Source organism: Orcinus orca, chromosome 16, assembly GCF_937001465.1.
Source record: "Orcinus orca chromosome 16, mOrcOrc1.1, whole genome shotgun sequence".
Taxonomy (NCBI): domain Eukaryota; kingdom Metazoa; phylum Chordata; class Mammalia; order Artiodactyla; family Delphinidae; genus Orcinus; species Orcinus orca.
Window position 1 is genome coordinate 27,220,058 of NC_064574.1, and position 19,077 is coordinate 27,239,134.

General features: G+C 51.2%; 1 protein-coding gene across 2 annotated transcripts; it reads right to left on the reverse strand.

Annotated features, from left to right (window-relative positions):
* Positions 1–813: 813 nt before the first annotated feature.
* Positions 814–18,372, reverse strand: CCM2L (CCM2 like scaffold protein). Of its 2 annotated transcripts, none has more exons than XM_049699199.1 (10): positions 18,303–18,372; positions 15,841–16,008; positions 13,609–13,692; positions 13,333–13,513; positions 12,002–12,465; positions 8,507–8,642; positions 6,775–6,838; positions 4,258–4,387; positions 3,583–3,721; positions 814–2,705 (listed from the first exon to the last, which is right to left on the reverse strand). In XM_049699199.1, the coding sequence occupies exons 1-10, from the start codon at positions 18,330–18,332 to the stop codon at positions 2,389–2,391; spliced, it is 1,713 nt and encodes a 570-aa protein (XP_049555156.1). In that variant the 5' UTR covers positions 18,333–18,372; the 3' UTR covers positions 814–2,388. The 2 variants fall into 2 exon arrangements, with proteins under 2 accessions (XP_049555156.1, XP_004272750.1); XM_004272702.3 differs by having other exon boundaries at positions 13,333–13,516.
* Positions 18,373–19,077: the final 705 nt, after the last annotated feature.

Sequence of the window (19,077 nt, forward strand, 5' to 3'; positions counted from 1 at the left end):
AATCTCAGGATTGACAGAGAAACGCAAGTTAAAACAACGAGATGTCATCTTACACCCAAAGTAGGCAGAAGTTACAAAGTCAGATAATGTAAAAGTTGCTGAAAATGTGGGGAGAAAACATCCCTCACACGCTACTAGTGGAGCCATCCTAGCAGATTTTAGTGAAAATTAAAACAGAGATGCTGTATGATCTAGTAATTCTACTCTTGGGTATAGAGCTCAAAGAAATTTTCACACAGCCCCATAAGGGTCATGCACAAAGATGTTCATCACGGTGTGGTTTATGGTAAGAGGTAACTGGAAGCAACCTGAGTGTCCATCACTGGGGGAATGGATAGATAAAACAGTGGATGCTCAGCTTGGAATATTTTGCAGTGGTTAGATGTAATAATTTAGGTTTTTACACAGCAACATGAGTAGATCTTTTTTTAAAAAAATAAATTTATTTATTTTTGGCTGCGTTGGGTCTTTGTTGCTGCGCGAGGGCTTTCTCTAGTTGTGGCGAGTGGGGGCTACTCTTCGTCGTGGTGCTCGGGCCTCTCATTGCGGTGGCTTCTCTTGTTGCGGAGCACAGGCTTTAGGCACGCGGGCTTCAGTGGTTGTGGCTCGCGGGCTCTAGAGTGCAGGCTCAGTAGTTGTGGCGCCCAGGCTTAGTTGCTCCATGGCTTGTGGGAGCTTCCCGGACCAAGGCTCAAACCCGTGTCCCCTGCATTGGCAGGCAGATTCTTAACCGCTGCACCACCAGGGAAGTCCCAACATAAGTAGATCTTAAAAACATATTAGGGAGTGAAAAAGGAAACAACAGAATGAGAACCTTATACAATACCATTTACGTAATATAAACACACACACAGAAGACATTGTACATTTTATGTCCAGGGATATATATCAACACATAGGGGTGGGTGCCTATTGTAGGGAGGGGAAGGATTGTGGGGATGTATGGATGGAGTTCGGGGAATATAAAACAAAGTAAGACATCAGAAGGGTCTTTCATGGATCAGTTATGATGGGATGGTCATTTGCCACGAACTGAGTATAACTCATGAAACTCTCTGGATCTGAAGCCCTAATAATAATAATGATATAATTTTAACAATGGTGATAATAGTACCTACCTCACGGTAAGTGCCCTGTGTCTGGCCATGGAAGGCCATGTAAAGTTCTACAAATAAATTTTAGCTCTTCTATGCAATTCTCTTGCCTCTTCTCAGGGCTTCTTTCTTTCAGCCTCTGAGCCTTTACTGAGGCTGTGCTGAGTCCTGTCCTTACGCTGACTTCTCCTCCCCTCCAACCCTGTCTTCAGACTTCTTTGACTACCCCAGATGCGACGGCTTGTCTGCGGAATCTTGGGTACTTTTCATTTGGGCCTCGAGCACAGAGCCAGGCTGTAATAGAGCTGTGAGGGGCAATTCCTATTTCCTCCTCCCAAACTGTGAGCTCCCTGAGGGTCTTCTCACCTCCACCTCAGTTCCTGTCCCGTTGCACACAGGTAAAGACAGGTAAACTGAGTCAGAAAGTGTTCGATGTGGAAGGGAACAGCATTTATTGAGCGCTTATCACGTGCTAGACCCAGCACCGAGGTCTTGACCTTCAGTCATCCCTATGACGCCCCTGTGAGGTGGGTGGGGCCGACTTCATGGTCAGAAGAGGAAATGCAGATGCAGAGAAGCTAGAACTGCTACCAGACAGGAGACCTAGCCTGTCTGGCTCCAAATGCAAGATCTGAACAAGCAACCTGTTCAGAGCCTTAGGGCCAGGACTGGGACCCAAATCGTCCACCTCTGGGTTGACTCTCAGTAGAAAGGAACCTCTATTCCACACTAACGATCTAATTTCACCTGCGAAGGGGAGACCCTGCCTCTTAGAGCTTTAAAAATACCCTCTACACCATTTAGTATGGTCAGTTTGAGGTAATATCTAAGGGGAATCCCTCAAGTCCCTTCTCTCAAACATGTTTCTCAAACTGTAAAATAAGAGGAACAGAGGTCTTCGGGCTCTGAGAACTATTTTCTCAACCGGCCAGCAGGTGGAGCCCACTCTTCATCCCTCCCTTGGTCTCCAGAAAGCTGCGGAGTCTCGAGAAGGAGGGAGAGTCCAGAAGCCGAACCCGCGGGGCTAGTGGGACAAAGAAGTTCGCAGTCCACCCCAGCCGGCCTAGGGGCTGCCAAGTCCCGGTTAGGATCCCGCCTCCTGCAGGACATTCTCGGTACTGCAGGGACCGGAGCCCCGGGAGTAGGGACAGAGACCCCGGGAGGGTGGAGCCCCGGTTGGGGGTTTGAGGAGGAGGTCTGGGGATGGGGTCCCACAGGCAACGGTGAGTGACACTCAGGAGCGGGGTCTTGGGGCCACCCCCTTCCCCGCCCTCCGCATGGGCGGCGGCACAGGCTACAGGTAGTTGTCCTCGGCCGCGTCGACCCCGCTCGGGGAGCCCTGGGCCTCCTCGTCAGTGCTTTCGTCGTCGTCGTCTGGGGCCAGCGCCTCGATGTCGTGCGTGATGTCGGCCAGCAGCCGGTGGAAGGCCTGCGCCTCGGGCCGCTGGGCCGCGCCGTCGTAGCTGCGCACGGCTGACGCCGACGTGGAGCTCATGCTGCGTTTGATGCGGCCGAAGCTGTCGGTGAGGATGCCGCCCTCGCGGATGCCCACGCCCTCCAGGAAGCCCTCGAAGTAGCCGATGTCCTGGTCCGGAATGAAGGGCCGCATCCCTGCAGGCCGAGGGGCAGGGTGATTCCTTGGGGTCAAGCCTTCCCCTCCCACGGAGGAATCACCTTCTCTGGGGAGCGGAGTGCAAATCCCCACCCTGCCGCTCGCCGGCTGTGTGACCTTGCACAATTCCTCACTCTCTGAGCCAGAGAGTAACGGCATAATGCTCCGCACGCAATAAATGCTCACTACATGTTAGCTTATTATTGTTATCATTATTATTATTACATTCCCATTTATGAGTTGTGTAACACTCCTCCAATAATTACTCTGAGCCTTACTTTCCTCCCCTGTAAAAGGGAGATAATTACACCTGTTCTCTCGGTAGGGCTGTGAGGATTAAATAAGGTACCTAACACACACTGAGTGCCCCATTTGGCTTCCGTTTTACTTCTGTCACTACTTATTAGCTTTGTGACTTATTTATGTACTTTACTTCTCTAAGCCTCAGTTTTCTTATCTGCAAAATGAGGGCAAATCATAGTTTCAACTTCCCGGAACTGAGGGCGTTCAATGAGATGATCCTTGCCACTACACACGGTAACTGCCCAATACATGTTAGCTTATTAAGATTATCGTTCCTGTTGCTGTTATCACTAGCCCTCCTTACTAGCTCTGTGACCTTGGAAGACTTCCTTAGCCTCTCTGAGCCTCAGATTCCTCATGGAGTAAAATGGGAAGAATCATATCCTCTCCCAGCTTTGCTGTGAAGGTGAAATGGTTACACCTGTGCTCTCTCTCCCGGCTCTGACTGCAGACAAGTCTCTTCCCCTCTCTGCACTTTGGTTTCCCTGTTTGCCTCATGGATCTCATGACGTCGGCTTTATGGGAGGCCAAGGGATAAAGAGTAAACACTCCCAGCCTGGGCAGGGGGCTCACCAAGCAGGAGGAACTTGCGCCGGTCTCCGTAGAGCTTCAGCAGGCCTGCGCAATAGTCCTGGATGGGCAGCCCCAGACGGTAGTCCCGCAGCAGCAGGGCAAACTGCTGGATCTCAGGGGGCCCCAGCTTACTCCGCAACTGTCAGGGACACCATTCGAGATTAATCCCAAGAGCAACCCCCACCCAACCCCTGCCTAAAAGACCCAGAGCCCTCGCTAAGGGTGTATCCAGCCCAGCCCTCCTGTGAAAACCCGGCCTTGGGCTGCATCTAAGAATGGGAGGTGGACTCAAGCTGCCCGATTTCAAATCCTGGCCCCTTCACTGACCAGCTCTGTGATCGTGGGTAGGTGACAACCTCCTTAACCCTCGCTTTCTTCATCTGCAATGTGAGGATAATGAAGGCATTTCCTTCTTGGGTTGTTGAAAGGATGAAAAGAAATGATGCATTAAAGGTGCTCAGAACAGTGCCTGGTATAAAGTCAACACTCAGTGCTAGTTGACATTACTTAAAGCCTTTCACAGCTGACTCCGTTTGCTCTCCTAACCTCATGCCCTGCCCTGACCGCTGAGGTCTTATGCTTCAGTTATGTCCAGGATTATTCATGATGCCTGAAATACCCCATGTGTTCTCCAGGCCCTTGCTTATGCTGTTCGCACTGCCTGCCCCAGCTCACCGTGACCATGTAATCCTGCAACTGCTCGAGGCCCAGGCTGCTGTGGTCGCTGCCGCTGCAGTGGGAGCCATGGAAAGAGGGTGTGGACGTGCCGCTGTAACAGGCTTCAAATGTGTCCTGGGAGCCATTGCTGCAGAGACAGGAGGGGAAGGGGCCCTCACTCGCCTCCCTCCAGCTCCTCTCCATGTGGTAGGCTGAAGGTGGGAGGGCGCAGCCACCAGTGCTCTGGGCCTGGGGCCTCATCCTATACCCCATTTTGGCCTTCGAGGCCCCATATGATCTGGCTACGCACCACCTCTCAAGCCTCGTCTCCCCCTTGCTGTTTGTGCTCAGGTCACCCTGCCTTCTGTCTTTTCTTCTAATACTCCAAGTACCTCCTCACCTCTGGGCCTTTGCACATGCTGTTCCCTCTGCCTGGAATGCCTCCCTTTCCCTGTCTTTTGCTCAGCTAACTCTTCCTCACCATTGGATCTTAAATGTTACCTCCTCAGGAAAGTTTTCCCTGATCCCTCTAGAATGGGTTAGACCCTCTGTTAAATGTGGTCACATAGTCTGTAAGCCTACCGATGACATGAAGGCCTTTCCGATGCCCCCACCAGATCTCCTCTCTATCCACTCTGTCCTTCACACCCTCTGCTGCAGCCATAGTGGCCTCCTGGCTGCTCCTCAAACATGCCAAGTGGATCCCGCTTCAGCATCCTTGCACTTGCTGTTCCCTGTACCTGGAGCGCTCTTCCCCCTTTTATTTGTCACGTCTCAGTTCAAGTGTCATCACCTCGGAGAGGCCCTCCTGACTCCCCGGATGAGGTAGGGTTTCCACAGCCTCTCTCTCAGCACTCTGAGCTTCTCTTGAGTGTTTCTTACTGTTGATGCTTATTATTACTAAATAATGATTTCATTGTCTCCTGTGCTACCTTGTAAACCATGCAAGAGCAGGGACCTGGTTTTCTCTGTTTGCTGAGTACCTACTATGTGCCAAGCACAGGCCTCGTCCTTGTCTGGCTCCCCACTGTATCCCTAGCACAGAGCACAGTGCCTGGCACATGGTAGGTACTCAATAAATATTGCTTAAATAAAAGTCAACATTGGGCTCCTGCCTCCTGGTCTCTACATTGTTCCAGAACCATCTTCAATGATTACCTCCAGAGAAGCAGTGTAAGCTTAGTGTGGACTCTGGAGCCAGCCTGTCTGGGTTCAAATCGCAGGCCTACAACTTACTAGCTGCTTGATCTTGGGTCAAGTTACTTAACTTTTCTATTCTTCAGTTTCTCTGTCTGTAAAATGGTATGATAAAAATTGGTGTCATTGTAAGAAACAGAGGAGTTAATATTTGTACAGTACTTAGAGTCATGGACTAGGCAGTAAATAAACAGTAGCTACTGTAATGTTGCTATGTTGATTTTAAAAACGAAGTGCATTATAGAATAGCACTTGGCAGGCAGCAAGTTCTAAAGTTAGTCATTGTCATGACTGTCATCTCTAGCAGATAGCAGGTTGTTTAAGGACTGGCCTAAGAGTGCACAGTCTTAAGCAAGTATATTGCCGCTGAAAAGGGGGGCGGGGGGAAGTGAGGCCTATATCACTGGCAGAGGCTGTCCCCTGTCAGCCTTAATAACAGAAAGCCAAAGGCCTTAGTAACAGAACTAAGGTGACCAACTTGTCCCAGTTTTCCTGGGACTTTCCTGGTTACAGTACTGAAACTTCCATGTTTTGGGGAACCCCTAAATCCTGGGCAAACTGGGGTGGTCAGTCACCCTAAATAGAACCCTGGACAACATTCCCAAATGAGATTTTTTTTTTAAAAAAACCCTACATTTTCCAGACTTGCTTATAGCTAGTTCTGGCCATGAGACCAAGTTCTGGCCAATGAGCTGTAAGCAGAAGTCAGGTAGGAATTCTAGCACAGCTCTTTCTAAAGAGATTCCTCATATGCTGCTGTGATGGCTGGAACTATAGCCACTATCTGGGCCCATGAGGTGACCTTGAGGATGGAAGCAAGTGTTAGAGAGGGAGGAAAAGATAAGCCCGAGCCCTTAATGACCATAAGGCCATAGACTCCTTGTCTATCTTATGTAAGAGACGGGCAGGCGGGGTGGGGGGGGTGGGGGGGTGGGGGGTGGGGGTGGGGGAAGCTTTATCCTTTTTAGAGCTACTCTTTTTTAGGATTCTCTATTCCACAGAGCCAAAATGACTTTTTGGCATTAGCTGTGATTTTGGCCTCTGCAGGCCACTGTGTCTGGATGACTGGGAAAGAGCCGCAGGCCCATGTGGACCTAGTTCTGAGTTCTGGCTGCCCTGTCTGTCTCTCAGGGGTTCAGATACTATAAGCTCACCAGAGCCTGGGAAGTTCAGGTTACCCGCACCCTCGGGGCCTAGCATCTCAGCACAAATCAAGATGGAGCCACTTTCTCCCACCCTCTCTGGCCCATAGGGGCTCAAGAATGCCTAGATGAGCAACCCTGTTTGTGCAGGGACAGAGGGGACCAGAGTGGAGTCCCTGAGAAGGACGGTACCCACAAGGAGCTGCAGCAGCTGAAGTCGGCGTCATAGGCGTAAGTCCCATCCGTGCGGCAGCTGTCACCTGGGGGCAGCAGACAGAGGGCGGTCAGAGGCGGCAAAGCAGGGACCAACATCTCTGGCTCCCTGAGGCCCCAAGCTCAGCCCCACCCTGGAGTAAGGATGGTGGCTGGAGCACGAATGGCCTTGTTAGTAACTGTACATGTGTTAACTTTCACTCGGAGTGAAATGGGCAGCCACTGGAAGTTTCTGACCATGACTCCTGCCCCCACCGGCAACACACAGCCAACCTTGGGCAATGCACTTCTCCTCTCCCGGCACTCAACTTCCCCAAGGTTGGGACAATACCACCTTCCTGCCTACCTCAGGGGGGCCTTGGGGAGAGCAAGCCAGGGAACAGGCGAGGTAGCGCTTTGTAAACTGTATATGTTTGAGAGAGAGAAAAAAGAACTTTGAGGGCAAGGAGCTCAAAATCATGAGGAGAAAGGAGCACCAGGTACAGAGAACTTGCTCTGTACCTGCCCCTGTCATCTCAGTGAATCCAGCTACTGGCCTCCCCCTGCCCATCGTGGCTCACTTAGTGTCACTTCCTCAGGACACTCCCCTGACTTTCCAGGCCCCGCTGGTTCCTCATTATACATTCTTATAACACAGTGTGTGGTTACATTTTATCTGTGCAACTATTTAATTACTGTCGGCCTACTTCAGCACTGCACGCCTCAGAGGGAGGGCCACATCTGGCTTTACTCGCCAGTACATCCTGGTGATTAGCAGGATCCCACAGACGGGTGTTCAAGAAATACTTGTTGAATGAATGAATTTGTTGAAATATCTGTTGAGTTATCTCATTTATTTGTCTATCATCCCTGGGAGAGTCAATGAACTTTCCCAAATTCTCAATAACCACAGTTCCCACAGATGTGAGTGCTTCCAGAAGGAAAGAGCTGGCTCCCCGTTGCCTGAGCTACGCAAACAGGGACCCCGCTCAGGGGGCTGTGGCTGAGGAAGTTCACTTAATGGCCCTGAAGGCAGCACGGGGAGTGAGGCTGTTGCAGGAAGCTTTAGAATCAGATGCACCTGGGTTTGAATCCTGACTCTGCCATTTACCAGCTGTGTGACCCTGAGATATTTATTGACTACTCTGAGCCTTAATGTCCTCATCTGTAAAAATTGTATTCATAAGGCCTCAGAGCGTTCTTTCATCCATTCAGAAAATACGCCTTGAGCATCCGTCCCTGGTCCTGTGTTAGGCACAGGGGATACAGTGGCAAACAGGACAGACAAGGTTGTTATGAGGATTAAATAAGATTCGGTACATCGGCCCTGTGCACATAGTTGGTGATCAACGAATACCGCTATTGGTCTCATTCTCATTCCAGCCCTTGATGGCATTCAAGGACCAGTCTGGAAATCTTGGTTTTGACCTAGAGTCCTAGTGGGACTAGATGGCTCAGTAAACTGACAATGCATGTGCTTAGGTTTTGGCAAAGTGGGGACACCAAAAAACAAAAGGGAGAGAGAGTTCAGCTCTGAGGGTCTCGTTCTGAAACTACGTTTGAGGTCATTATGAAATTTGACATTTTATTTTAGCGACATATCGGGGGTATGCTGTAATTGCTGTAGAGGTCAGGACCCCTAAGGGCTTTCATTGGCCCCAGTCCTGGGACATCCCCCCTCCTCTGGCCTTTCAGGACGTTTCACAGGAGGGGCCACCAGGAGTTGGAGTACTCACTGCGGCTGCAGAGCCATGGCCGTTCGGGCGTGGACGTGTAGTGGTAGCCGGCCCGGTCCACACACTCGATGCTTTGGTCCCCGTAGATGATCTGGAAGACCTGACAGATGAGGGCGCAGGACTCCTCTGCAGCATCCTGGCCCAGAGAGGAGGACAGAGCTCAGGCCTTCTCCAGGGACCAGGATGCCCCTGCTTCCTAAAAACGCAGTGTGAGGAGGTGCACAAGGGCACACACACAACTATGGGAGCCTTTAAATTGATTTTGAGGACATTTTTCATCAAAATTATATGGCCATGCTCTGGGTGGCCTTTATAGAAATAGCCACTCACTGGCCTTTACAGAATCCAGGGACAAATGTAACTCTTCTGCCCTGAAAAATGCACACATGCACCCCAAATTTCTGGGAGAATTATGGGGCCTCCTGAAGCTTATCTAAAATAAGCCCTAATTTAGTTTAATTTACACGTAGGAAGCTGAAGCCCAGAGATGTAAAGTGATTAGCCAGGACTAGAGCCCAGGTCTCCTAATGCCTAGTAAGAGGAAAGGAAGAATTAACTGTATGAAGATGTTAGGCTCAGCAGAGTTACTACTGCTCAACATAGTTACTATGCCATATTTAGATATGAGCTTCCTGGCACCCAAGGCAAAAATGGAAGCAGGATGAACACATAAACTTCAGTCCCTGATAGAAGGAAGGCATTTAAGTTCTTGGGTGCAACTTTTTTGAGATCGCAAATATGAAGAGGAATTTGCCTCTTTGATTTACCTCTTTAAGTCTTTAAGCAAGAGACACGGAAAGACAACAACTAATGAAGAGACCAACTTCATGAAGCCACTTCTTATATTGTGCTTCTAAAAAAGCCAGTCCAGGGAGTAAATTAAAATGTAACCCAGGACAGGCATTTTGGGATAAGGGAGTGAAATTATCATTAAACCAGGATTGACCCTTATAATAGCTCTACCAAATGGACAGGGAAGAGGGCATCCTTATTTTATAATGAAAGACATGGAGGCTTAGAGTGGTTAAGTGACTTGCCCAGGCTCACACAGCAGGCTCATGGCTTTGGTTAATATTGGCACCCAGGTTTTTTGACTCTAACTCCTGTACCCTCCTTGGGACCATGATGCCTCAGATTGGAGGCCAGAGGCTCAGTTATTCCTAGAAAACAACCCTTATTTATTTACTCATTCCACAAATTATTATTTAGTCCCACTGTGTGGCAAGCACTGGGCCAGGCTGTGGAGTCTCAGAGGTGAATTCGATGAGGCCTAAAGCCCTCACAGCGCAGTGGGATAAACAGGGTACACTGTTCCCTCTGCCTGGAATTTGCTTTCTTTTCTTTCTTTTTTTTTTTTTTTTTGCTGTACGCGGGCCCCTCACTACTGTGGCCTCTCCCGTTGCGGAGCACAGGCTCTGGACGCGCAGGCCCAGCGGCCATGGCTCACAGGACCAGCCGCTCTGTGGCATGTGGGATCTTCCCAGACCGGGGCACGAACCCGTGTCCCCTGCATCAGCAGGCGGACTCTCAACCTCTGCGCCACCAGGGAAGCCCCCTGCAATTTGCTTTCTTGACTCTTTGCCCTGCTGCTTCCTTCTGTCTTACACATTTCAGTTTAAAAGGCACAAACTCACTTTCCCTCTAGAAAATGGATCTCGTCCCTCATTATCATTGCAACCTGCTTTTCTACTTGGTCCCCATCACAAGGTATAGTAACATAGTACCCACTAATCCATCTATTCAGTATATTTATTGAGCACCTATCATGTGCCAGGCACTGCCCTGGGGGCCAGGGATACCAGAGTGAACCATCCGGAATGCACAGATGTCTTGAGATGAGGCTAGAGAGGAAATGAGGATGGTGGCTAGGCCACCACTGTAAGGTAGATGGCCTTATAAACAGTTGTAAGGACATTAGATTTTACTCTGAGTGAACTGGGGAGCCACTGAAAGGTTTTGAGCGGTGACACGATGTGACTTCTGTGTTAACAGGACTGCTCTGACCGTGTGGGGGAACAGATTCTGAGCAATGGCCAAACCAGTGAGGGGTGACTGAATGACCCAGATGAGGGAAGATGGAGCATGGACCTGGGAAGTGGGGGACAATGGAGCGTGGGGAGAAGTAGATGCACTTTGGTTATATTTTAGAAATAGGGCCAACAGGATTTGTTGACAGAGTGGATATGGGTTGTGTGAGAGACAGGAGCCAAGGAGTGCTGCAGGGTTTTGGTCTGAGCAATGGAAGGACAGAGCTGCCATTCATCAAGACAGGGAGAGCAAGGGAGGAGCAGGTCTGGGGAGAAGACTGGGGGCTCAGCTCTGGTCGTTAGAGCTTTGAACGGAGAGGCTGAGTGGAGACACAGCCGTGGAGATTTGGTGGGAGGTAACATTTGGGGGAGTTCTCACTAGAGAAGGCCACGTAGAAATGAGTGTAGATAAAGGAGAAAGAGAATCAAGGATTAAGCCTGGGACAGTCCAACCTCAAGAGACTGGTGAGAAGAGGAGGCGCCGGCTCTTGAGAAGGAGCAGCCAGGGAGGTAGGAAAACCAGGAGCATGTGCAGAGCTAGACACCAAGTGAGAAAATGTTTCAAGTCAGCACCAGAGCCTGAGTTTACTGGTCACTATCCACCTCTCTCTCTAGAGAGGCACCGTGTCTGTTTTGTTCACCATGTGGGGTTTATATAGAGAGGGAGTTCAGGGCCCTGGGCCAGAGACACAGCTTACAAGGCTCAGGGTTTGGAGGTGTCTGCTAGATGGTGAGCTCCCTAAGGGAGGGCACTAAATATGTCTTTGTTCATCTCTGTATCCATGGCACCTAGCCCAATGCCTAGCACAAGCTGGCGCTCAATGAACATGGTCAAATGGATAAAAGCAAGGGTGAATGTGGAGGATGGGGGGGGCAAGAATGGCCAGAAGTCTTCTGCCTTGGGTGATGGCCATTGTTACCAAGAGTACAGGCTCTGAACTTCTGGGTCCCAATGCTGAAATCACCACCTGCTTCCTGTGTGACCTTGCACAAGTTGCTTAGCCTCTGGGTCTGTTTCCTTCTCTATAGAATGGGAATGGTGGTAATATTTGCCTCTAGGGGTTACTGTGAGAATGAAATGACTTAATGCTGGTTTCCTGTCTGGCACAGGTCGGCACTGAATTCGTGCTGGTGATTACTGTCCTTATGATTGTTACTGTGGTAGTGTGGACATTGACGACTTTGGAGAAGGAGCAGGGCTGGATGAGGGGTTAGATCAAGTCTGGGCCATTTTGAGCTGTCATCCCATTGGGACAGCAAGGGGGAGGTGTCCTGGGGCTGGAGTAAAAGCCTTTTGGCGTCAATGGGCACACAGTTCTGAAGTTCTGGGCAGTAGGGCTGAAGGAGGGAAAAGAAAAGGGGCTGGGGTAGACTCCAGGAACTTGGTATGTGGCGGGGGGGGGGGGGGGGGCGGTGAAAACGCGCCGGGGAGGCAGGGCGCAGGGGCGCGGGATGCCCTCGGGCTCACCCTGTTGGCCACAGCCAGGATGACCAGGTTGCAGTAGGCGTCGGGGCTGGGGTCCTGCGGGTCGAGCGGGTTGGGGCCCGGGTGGCGCCGCTCCCAGCTGCCGCCGCCTCCCGCCTGCCTCCGCTCCCAGCTGCCGCCCGACTTGCCCGCGGCGCCGCCGCCGCCGCCGCCGCCGTGTCGCCGCTCCCAGCTGCCGCTGAACGTCTGCCGCCGCTCCCAGCTGCCCGACGCCCGCGCCCCGGCGCGCTGGCGCTCCAGGCTGCCGCCGCCACCGCCCCCGGCCCGGGCCTCGGCGCCCGCGCTCCCGCCCCACGCCATCCGCCAGTCAAGGCTGCAGATGGTGTGGCGCCGCTCCGTGGCGCCCACCCGCCGCTTCTCGGGCGCCGCCCCGGGCGGGCCCGGGTCGCGCCCCGCGCCGCCGGGGCTGGCGTCTACTCCGGCTGGCACCGGGTCCACGCCCAAACCTAGGAAAGGCCGGGTGGCCGTCAGAAGCAGGAGATCCGGGCTGAGATCCCTCTCCCGAGGCCAGCTGGGTGTCCTGACCCCGCCGTTGCGGGGGTGGTTGGCGGGAGAAGGGGTCCAGCCGTGTCCGGCCCCGCCCCCACCCTCAGGCTCCACCCCTGGCTTCAAAGTTGGGAGGCCGGACCCCGCCCCACTACGGGTCCTCACTTTTGGGTCCCGCCCCCACCCTCAGGCTCCACCCCTGGGTTTGGCAGTTCCCACCCGCCCTACCCCATTCCGACGCCCCTTGCCTCCCAGACGCTGCCCTCTGGTCTGAGAGTAGTGGTCAGGCTGTCCCCTCCTTCTTTACCCTTAACTCGGACCCTGTCCCGGGTTTCAGGAACACCTCCTTGGCTTCCGGCTTCCCTTCAACCCCTCCCCTGGCCTCAGGCCCCCCCCCTAGTATGGCAGGGTCTGACATCTCCCACCAAGATACCCCGGCCGCGAGCTCCGCCTCCCCAGTGTATGGCCCCTCCACTAGATGAGACTCCGCCTCTGCCGCAGGTTCCCTCCTAGCCTCAGAGCCTTGCTACCCTTCATCACGCCCTTTAACTTAATGCCTCAGGATTCTGGCTTCTCCACCGTTTCGAAGATGGTGGGTCAGGCCGCCCCTGCGTCAAGCCTCAACCTTGGGCTTCCTCTTCTCGCAAACAGCCATGTCCTGTCCCTAGTCTCAGGGTAGTTTGGTCAGGTCTTTCCATCACCCAATTATCCAGCCTCAGGCCCCGCCCCTGCCCCAGGTCACGCCCATGCCCAAGACTAGGTGTTGGGCCCTTTCTCCACTCCTTCACCTCCCCCGCCCCGCCCCTGCCAGGCCCCGCCTGCCGTACCGGTCTTAAGCACCAGCAGGTGCAGCGCGTCGTCCTGCAGGTAGGAGGCAGCGGCGATCTCGTGCGTGGGGATACGCAAGATGAGCTCCTCGTTGTCGCGCCAGGTGAGCAGCAGGCAGCGGGCCGACAGGCTCAGGATGCTGTCCTGCTCCGCCGTGGTCTTCAGCGGCAGCTCCTTCAGCTGCTGCGGGGTGGGTCGGATCTCCTGAGTCCCGGGGGCCTCGGGTGGGAGAGGTAGGGGACCAGACCCTGCCCTCCCCTCTCCCGGAGCCTCACCCTGGCCGTGTCCAGCAGCTGCAGGAGCTCGTCGCGGCTGGAGGGGTTCAGTGAGGATGTGACCCAGGTGAGGTGGCCCAGGAACTGGATGGAAATGGGGCGGGGGCGGGGGTGGTGGGAAAAGGGCAGAGAGAGGTCTCCCTGAAGCCTTGGAGGACCCTGACCTCCTCACTGACACTGCGGGTAGACTGAGATAAAAATATCTGAATTAATAATAATAGCCTGATAATAACTGTTATTAAAGCCATTGTAGGAGCCAGGCATAGTCCTGAGAGTTTTATGCACTCATTCATCATCGCTTTAAGGATGAGAAAACTAAGGCACAGCAAAGCCAAATAACCTGCCCAATATTATAGAGCTAAAAAGGGCAGAACTGGACTCCACACACCAGAGTCCATACTCTCACTGCTAGCTTATTTTTGCTAAAATAAGCTTATTTTATGAGCACATAGTTATTTAGCTATGGCAGAAACAAAAGTCATTAGAATAGCTTGAATTTCCTGCTTGGCCTGAGTGGCTCTGTGCACCCCAAGCACCAGTGTCAACTGACTGTGCAGGTCACTGGCCCTCCTCATGATCTTGTTGCAGAAGTCAAATGGAAAGGGAAGAATGTTGTATCCAATTAGTATATAATTTTGTCAGAAAAATGATGCCCTAAATTAAATTAATAGTAAATTAATTCTTCATTCATTCTTAGTTATAGCTTAATGTTATCACACTTAAATGTTATTTAATATAAGAATTAACTTTTTAAAATATTTTTAGTTTTATTCTTCTAGGTGATTCTACCAATCATACCTTTCTTTTCTTTTTATTCTCTATGAAATTTCAGTTCCCAATTTTTTAAGTGGATTTGTTTGCTAGCTTTTCCCTTCATATAGGGCTGCCAGGTAAAATACAAGATGCCAGTTAAACTTGGTTTTCACATAAACAACTAATATCAAAACTAAAAAAGTACTCATCGCCTATCTGAAATTCAAATTAAAAAAATTTTTTTTGTTGAAATATAATTGATTTACAGTGTTAGTTTCAGGTATATAGCAAAGCGATTCAAATACATATTCTTTTTCAGATTCTTTTCCATTATAGGTTTTTATAAGATATTGAATATAGTTCCCTGTGTTATACAATAGGTCCTTGTTGTTTATCTATTTTATATATAGTAGTGTGTATCTGTTAATCCCAAACTCTAATTTATCCCTCCCCCCACCAAAATTCAAACTTAACTGGGTGCCTGTTTTTACTAAATCTGACACTCCTACCCCCATATCAGTCTTTACTGGGTAGTGAGGATTCTCCACTGCTCCTTCATGGTGTTCATAAAATAGAAGTAAAGCCCCTGAGTTGGCCTAAGTCCATGTGGCCTGCAGAACTGGCTTCCTTTAAGCTGGACACTGTCCAAGTAGCAGCAACGTCACTGCAGTAAAATCTCACAGGACGGTCCGGCTTTTTGGTGCACAGAGCACCTTCCCATCTGCTCTCCCCTTGGGGTAGGCTTTGAGCCCCATGTTGAGATGGCAACACTGAGGCTGAACAGGTGGAGGTCACTTGTTGAGGGTCCCCAGCATAATTCAGGGGCAAGGCTGCCTTGAACCCAGGCCTCTTTCCCCTGAGCCTCCCCTGTGTGGTCAGGGGTTGGTGTGGGGGAGAGGTAAGGTCTTTCCTGATGGGATCCAGAACATGCCTCCCTAAAATATGGCATCTTGGCACATTGAATATCTTAAGCTGAAGGAGTATGAGAAAACGGCAGAAGCAGGAAGGTCACTCTAACTTCCCCCACCTCACCCATCTTCCCTGAAAGCAGGCGATAAATCTCCCTGGTGAAGGGTACCCTCCTTTCAGGGTACCAGTAGGAAGGGAGACATCCTTATCACCAGGGACAGGGAATTGAGGGCCGAGAAGTCTGTATAAACAAACCTTGTTCCTCTTTCACCATTTACCAACCCCCTCCAAACCCCTCTGGCCTTGTCCATTCTTCACAGATTTATTGTTTCTTTGTCAAAAAGTATAAAAACTTCCTGCTCTGGTCACTTCTCAGGGTCTTCCATTCTCTTCTGAAGGCTCTCATGTCCATGTGAAAATTTAATAAAATGTGTGTGCTTTTCTCCTGTTAATCTTTGTTCAGTTTAATTTTCATATCCAGCCAGGTAACCTAAGAGGGCTGAGGAAAACTTTCCCCCCAGCCCCTTATCTCAAGCTTCTTCCCACCCCTCCTGCTCATCCCGAAAGTACCTTGACCTCTTTCTCCAGATAGTCACACAGCAGAATCTGGGGGTCGATGAGGTAGTCGGGGGGATAAAGGGGCATCGAATGCAGGGGCCGGCGGCTCACACTGCTTCGAAAGGCTGCCCGGCGCCCAGCCTTCGGGAACACCAGCCTCCGGATGGGGGACACGAAGCCCTGGGGGAGGCGGGGGCGTGGGGGTAAGAACAGTAATAACAGCAACTGACTTGATCATATTCAGCACTTACATGTGCAGCCTTTTACTTACATTACCTAATTTAATTCTTACAAAAACTCTGCAGAGGGGGTAGCTCTATGATTCCCATTTTATAGGTGGAGAAACAGCCTCAGAGAGGGAGCTAGCTAATAAGGTCACCAGCTAGTAGCGGTAGAACCAATAGTTCACCTTGGGCAGTCTGGCTCCAAACCTTCCATTCTAAACATGCAGGTGAGGGTAGAAGCCCTGTGCAGGCCCAGGCTGAGGCTTAAGGAACCCCCACCCAGGCTGGGGCAAGTACAGAAAAATATTAACATTCAGTGTGCCTGAGTGGTGGGTGCATAGGTATTTAAGCTATTTTCTGTGTTTTCCTAAATATTAGAAATGGTTAACAGGTACCTTGAAGTTTAATCCAGTGGGCACCTGCATAAAAATGGCCTGGATCAAGGTTAAAGGAGCAAATTTCAGGGCCCCAGCCCATCCCAACAGAATTTAAACTCCCAGGAAAGTGTGAGCACTGCTCTAGAGCAATGGTTCTCAGTGTGTGGTTCCTGGGTCTCCACCAGCAGTAGCAGCAGCATCGCCTGTGAACTGAAGAGAAATCTACATTCTTGCGCTCCATCTCAAACCTATTGGATCAGAACCTGGGATGAGACCCAATGATCTGTGTATTAACAAGCGCTCCAGGTGATTCTGCTGCAGGCCCAGCTCAAGTTTTAAAATCAGTATCATGGAGCCTGGATGAAGTACGTGGAAGCTCTGAGAAATGAGAACAAGCGATGTGGGAACGAGCATCTCAAGCAGAGGGCACAGCATGTGCAAAACACTGGGGGCTGCAAGGGCGAGCGCGAGCCTGGAGAAGGTGTGTTGTAGCTGTGGCTGAATGATGAGATGAACAAGTCATAGAGGGCTCGAATGCCGGCTGTGGAGCCAGGACTTTATCCTGTATATGGGAGTATGTGTGTATATGTGAGTGGCATGGGGAGGTGAATGCTTTGTGGCCCTCAGTGGTCCACCCCTGCCCACTTCTCCAGCCTCATCTCACCCCACACTGCCCCTAACTCCTGCCCTCCAGCTATAGGGCCATCTTTCAGTTCTTCCTATTTGCTACATTCCTTCCTACCATGGAGCTTTGCACATGCTGTTCCTCTGCCAGAAACACTCTTCCCTGTCCTCTTTCCTTCCACCCATCAGATCTCAGCTCAGACTGACCAGTCTAGGGCTGGGTCCCTTAATATTCTGTCACCCAGCACTGTGTATGGAGACTTTTGTACAGTTTTACATTAATTGTTTTTTTAAAAAAATTAATAGTTGTCTCCCTCACTAGAATGTGAGCTTCAGGGAGGGAGCAGGGACCTTGTCTGACTTTGCTCACCAAGTGCATCATCACCAGCGCCAGGCACAGTGCCTGGCACATAATAGGTGCTGAATAAATAAATATCTATAGAAGGAATGAACCAAGAGAGAACAAGCACCTATGTCTTGTCTCCCTTCGGAGCCCTCACAGTTCATGTGGGAGTCTTTTCAAACAGCTGGATCTAGGTTTCCTGGGGGAAGAGGGCTCAGTGGGGGTGGGGGTAGGAGTTGGAATCCCAGAGGCTCCCTGGACCACAAAGACAAACAGGTGTGATGCCCAGAGAACCAGACTAGAAAATATCTGAGAGTCAGGAAGGGGTAAAGGTCTAGGGGTGGGGGGAATGACCCCCAGGCTGAGGCCTTTGGAGCAGAACTGGGCCCTGTATAAAGACAGGGAGGGGGCAGGCTCAGTTGGAACCCAGCAGGGGGGAGCAAGCAGGTGTCTCGAGCCTGGATAGGCAGCCTCATAGCACAGAACTGCCCTGGCTGAGGTCCTTCTGTCTGGGGAGGCGGGGAGCAGGGGAATGGGTTTGTTGGGTGGCTGTCTATCTGTCCCTTGGTCTGAGAAGCTGCAGGAGGGAACCCCCAGGAACACCAGGGAAGCAGGTTGAGAATATCTCCCAAACTAATCTGACTGGCTGGATTTTCCTGGAAGGTGCCCGTCCGTCTGTCCATTCCTGGGATGGCACAGGCCACTGAGAGCAGGGAGACGGGTTAGGGAATTTTGAGTCCAAATGTCTGGCTGCCCAAGGGTGGGGAGGAAGGTCTTTCCCAATAAGAAGAAAGGCTCTCCTGACGCCACTCACTGCCCATCACCCCCCTCCTCCCCCCAGGCTTCCCACTTCTCCGACTCGGGGGACATCTCTCTACCGCGCACCCCTTCCAACCTCCCACCTACCTTTTTCCCTTTCTTGACTTCATATTCCATGGTGAAGTGTCCCCTCCACTCCTGCCACCCTCCTGGCCACCCCCCTCCACCTTCTCCCCCCATGCAGTTCCTTTGTTCTTTTTCCTGCCTGGTCGGAAACTCCACCAGTCCCAGAGTTCCTGCCCCTCCCATCTGATAGTGAGCGGTAGGGTGTGGGGTGGGTGGAGGACGCAGCCTTGGGACCTTCCAGCTGAACAGTGGAAGCCCAGCCAGAGCAACTGGCCTGGGGAGAAAGCCCCCAAGGCCTCCAGCAGGCTTGCTATTTAGGGGGCTTGGGAGTTGAGTAAGGCTGGGAATGGTCCCCTGAATTTGGAGTCAGAAAGTCCCAGATACCACCCCCTCTTCTGCCACCGACCTTACTGTGTGACCTTGGCAAGACAGGATAGTTCCCCCTTTCACAGCCTCAGTTTCCCCCTCCCCTTTATAAATTAGGAGTAAACATTGCCTTCCTCTCTGGGCTGGTGTGGTGAGAAATAAGTGGAAGTGGGTGGGAAAATGCTTCATAAACTATGGAATATTGTGTCTGAGCAAGTAATGATTTTAAAAATTAATCATTACTATTAAGGGAGGTGGTATGCATGGGCTTTAGAGACAGGCTGTTTGAGTTTGAATCCTGGCTTTGTCACTTACTAGGGTTATGACCTTAGGTCTGTAACCTCTTGTGCCTCCATTTCCCCATCTGTAAAATGGGCATAATACCAGCCTTGTGACCTTGTAAGAATTAAATGCACTTAGAAAGGCTCTT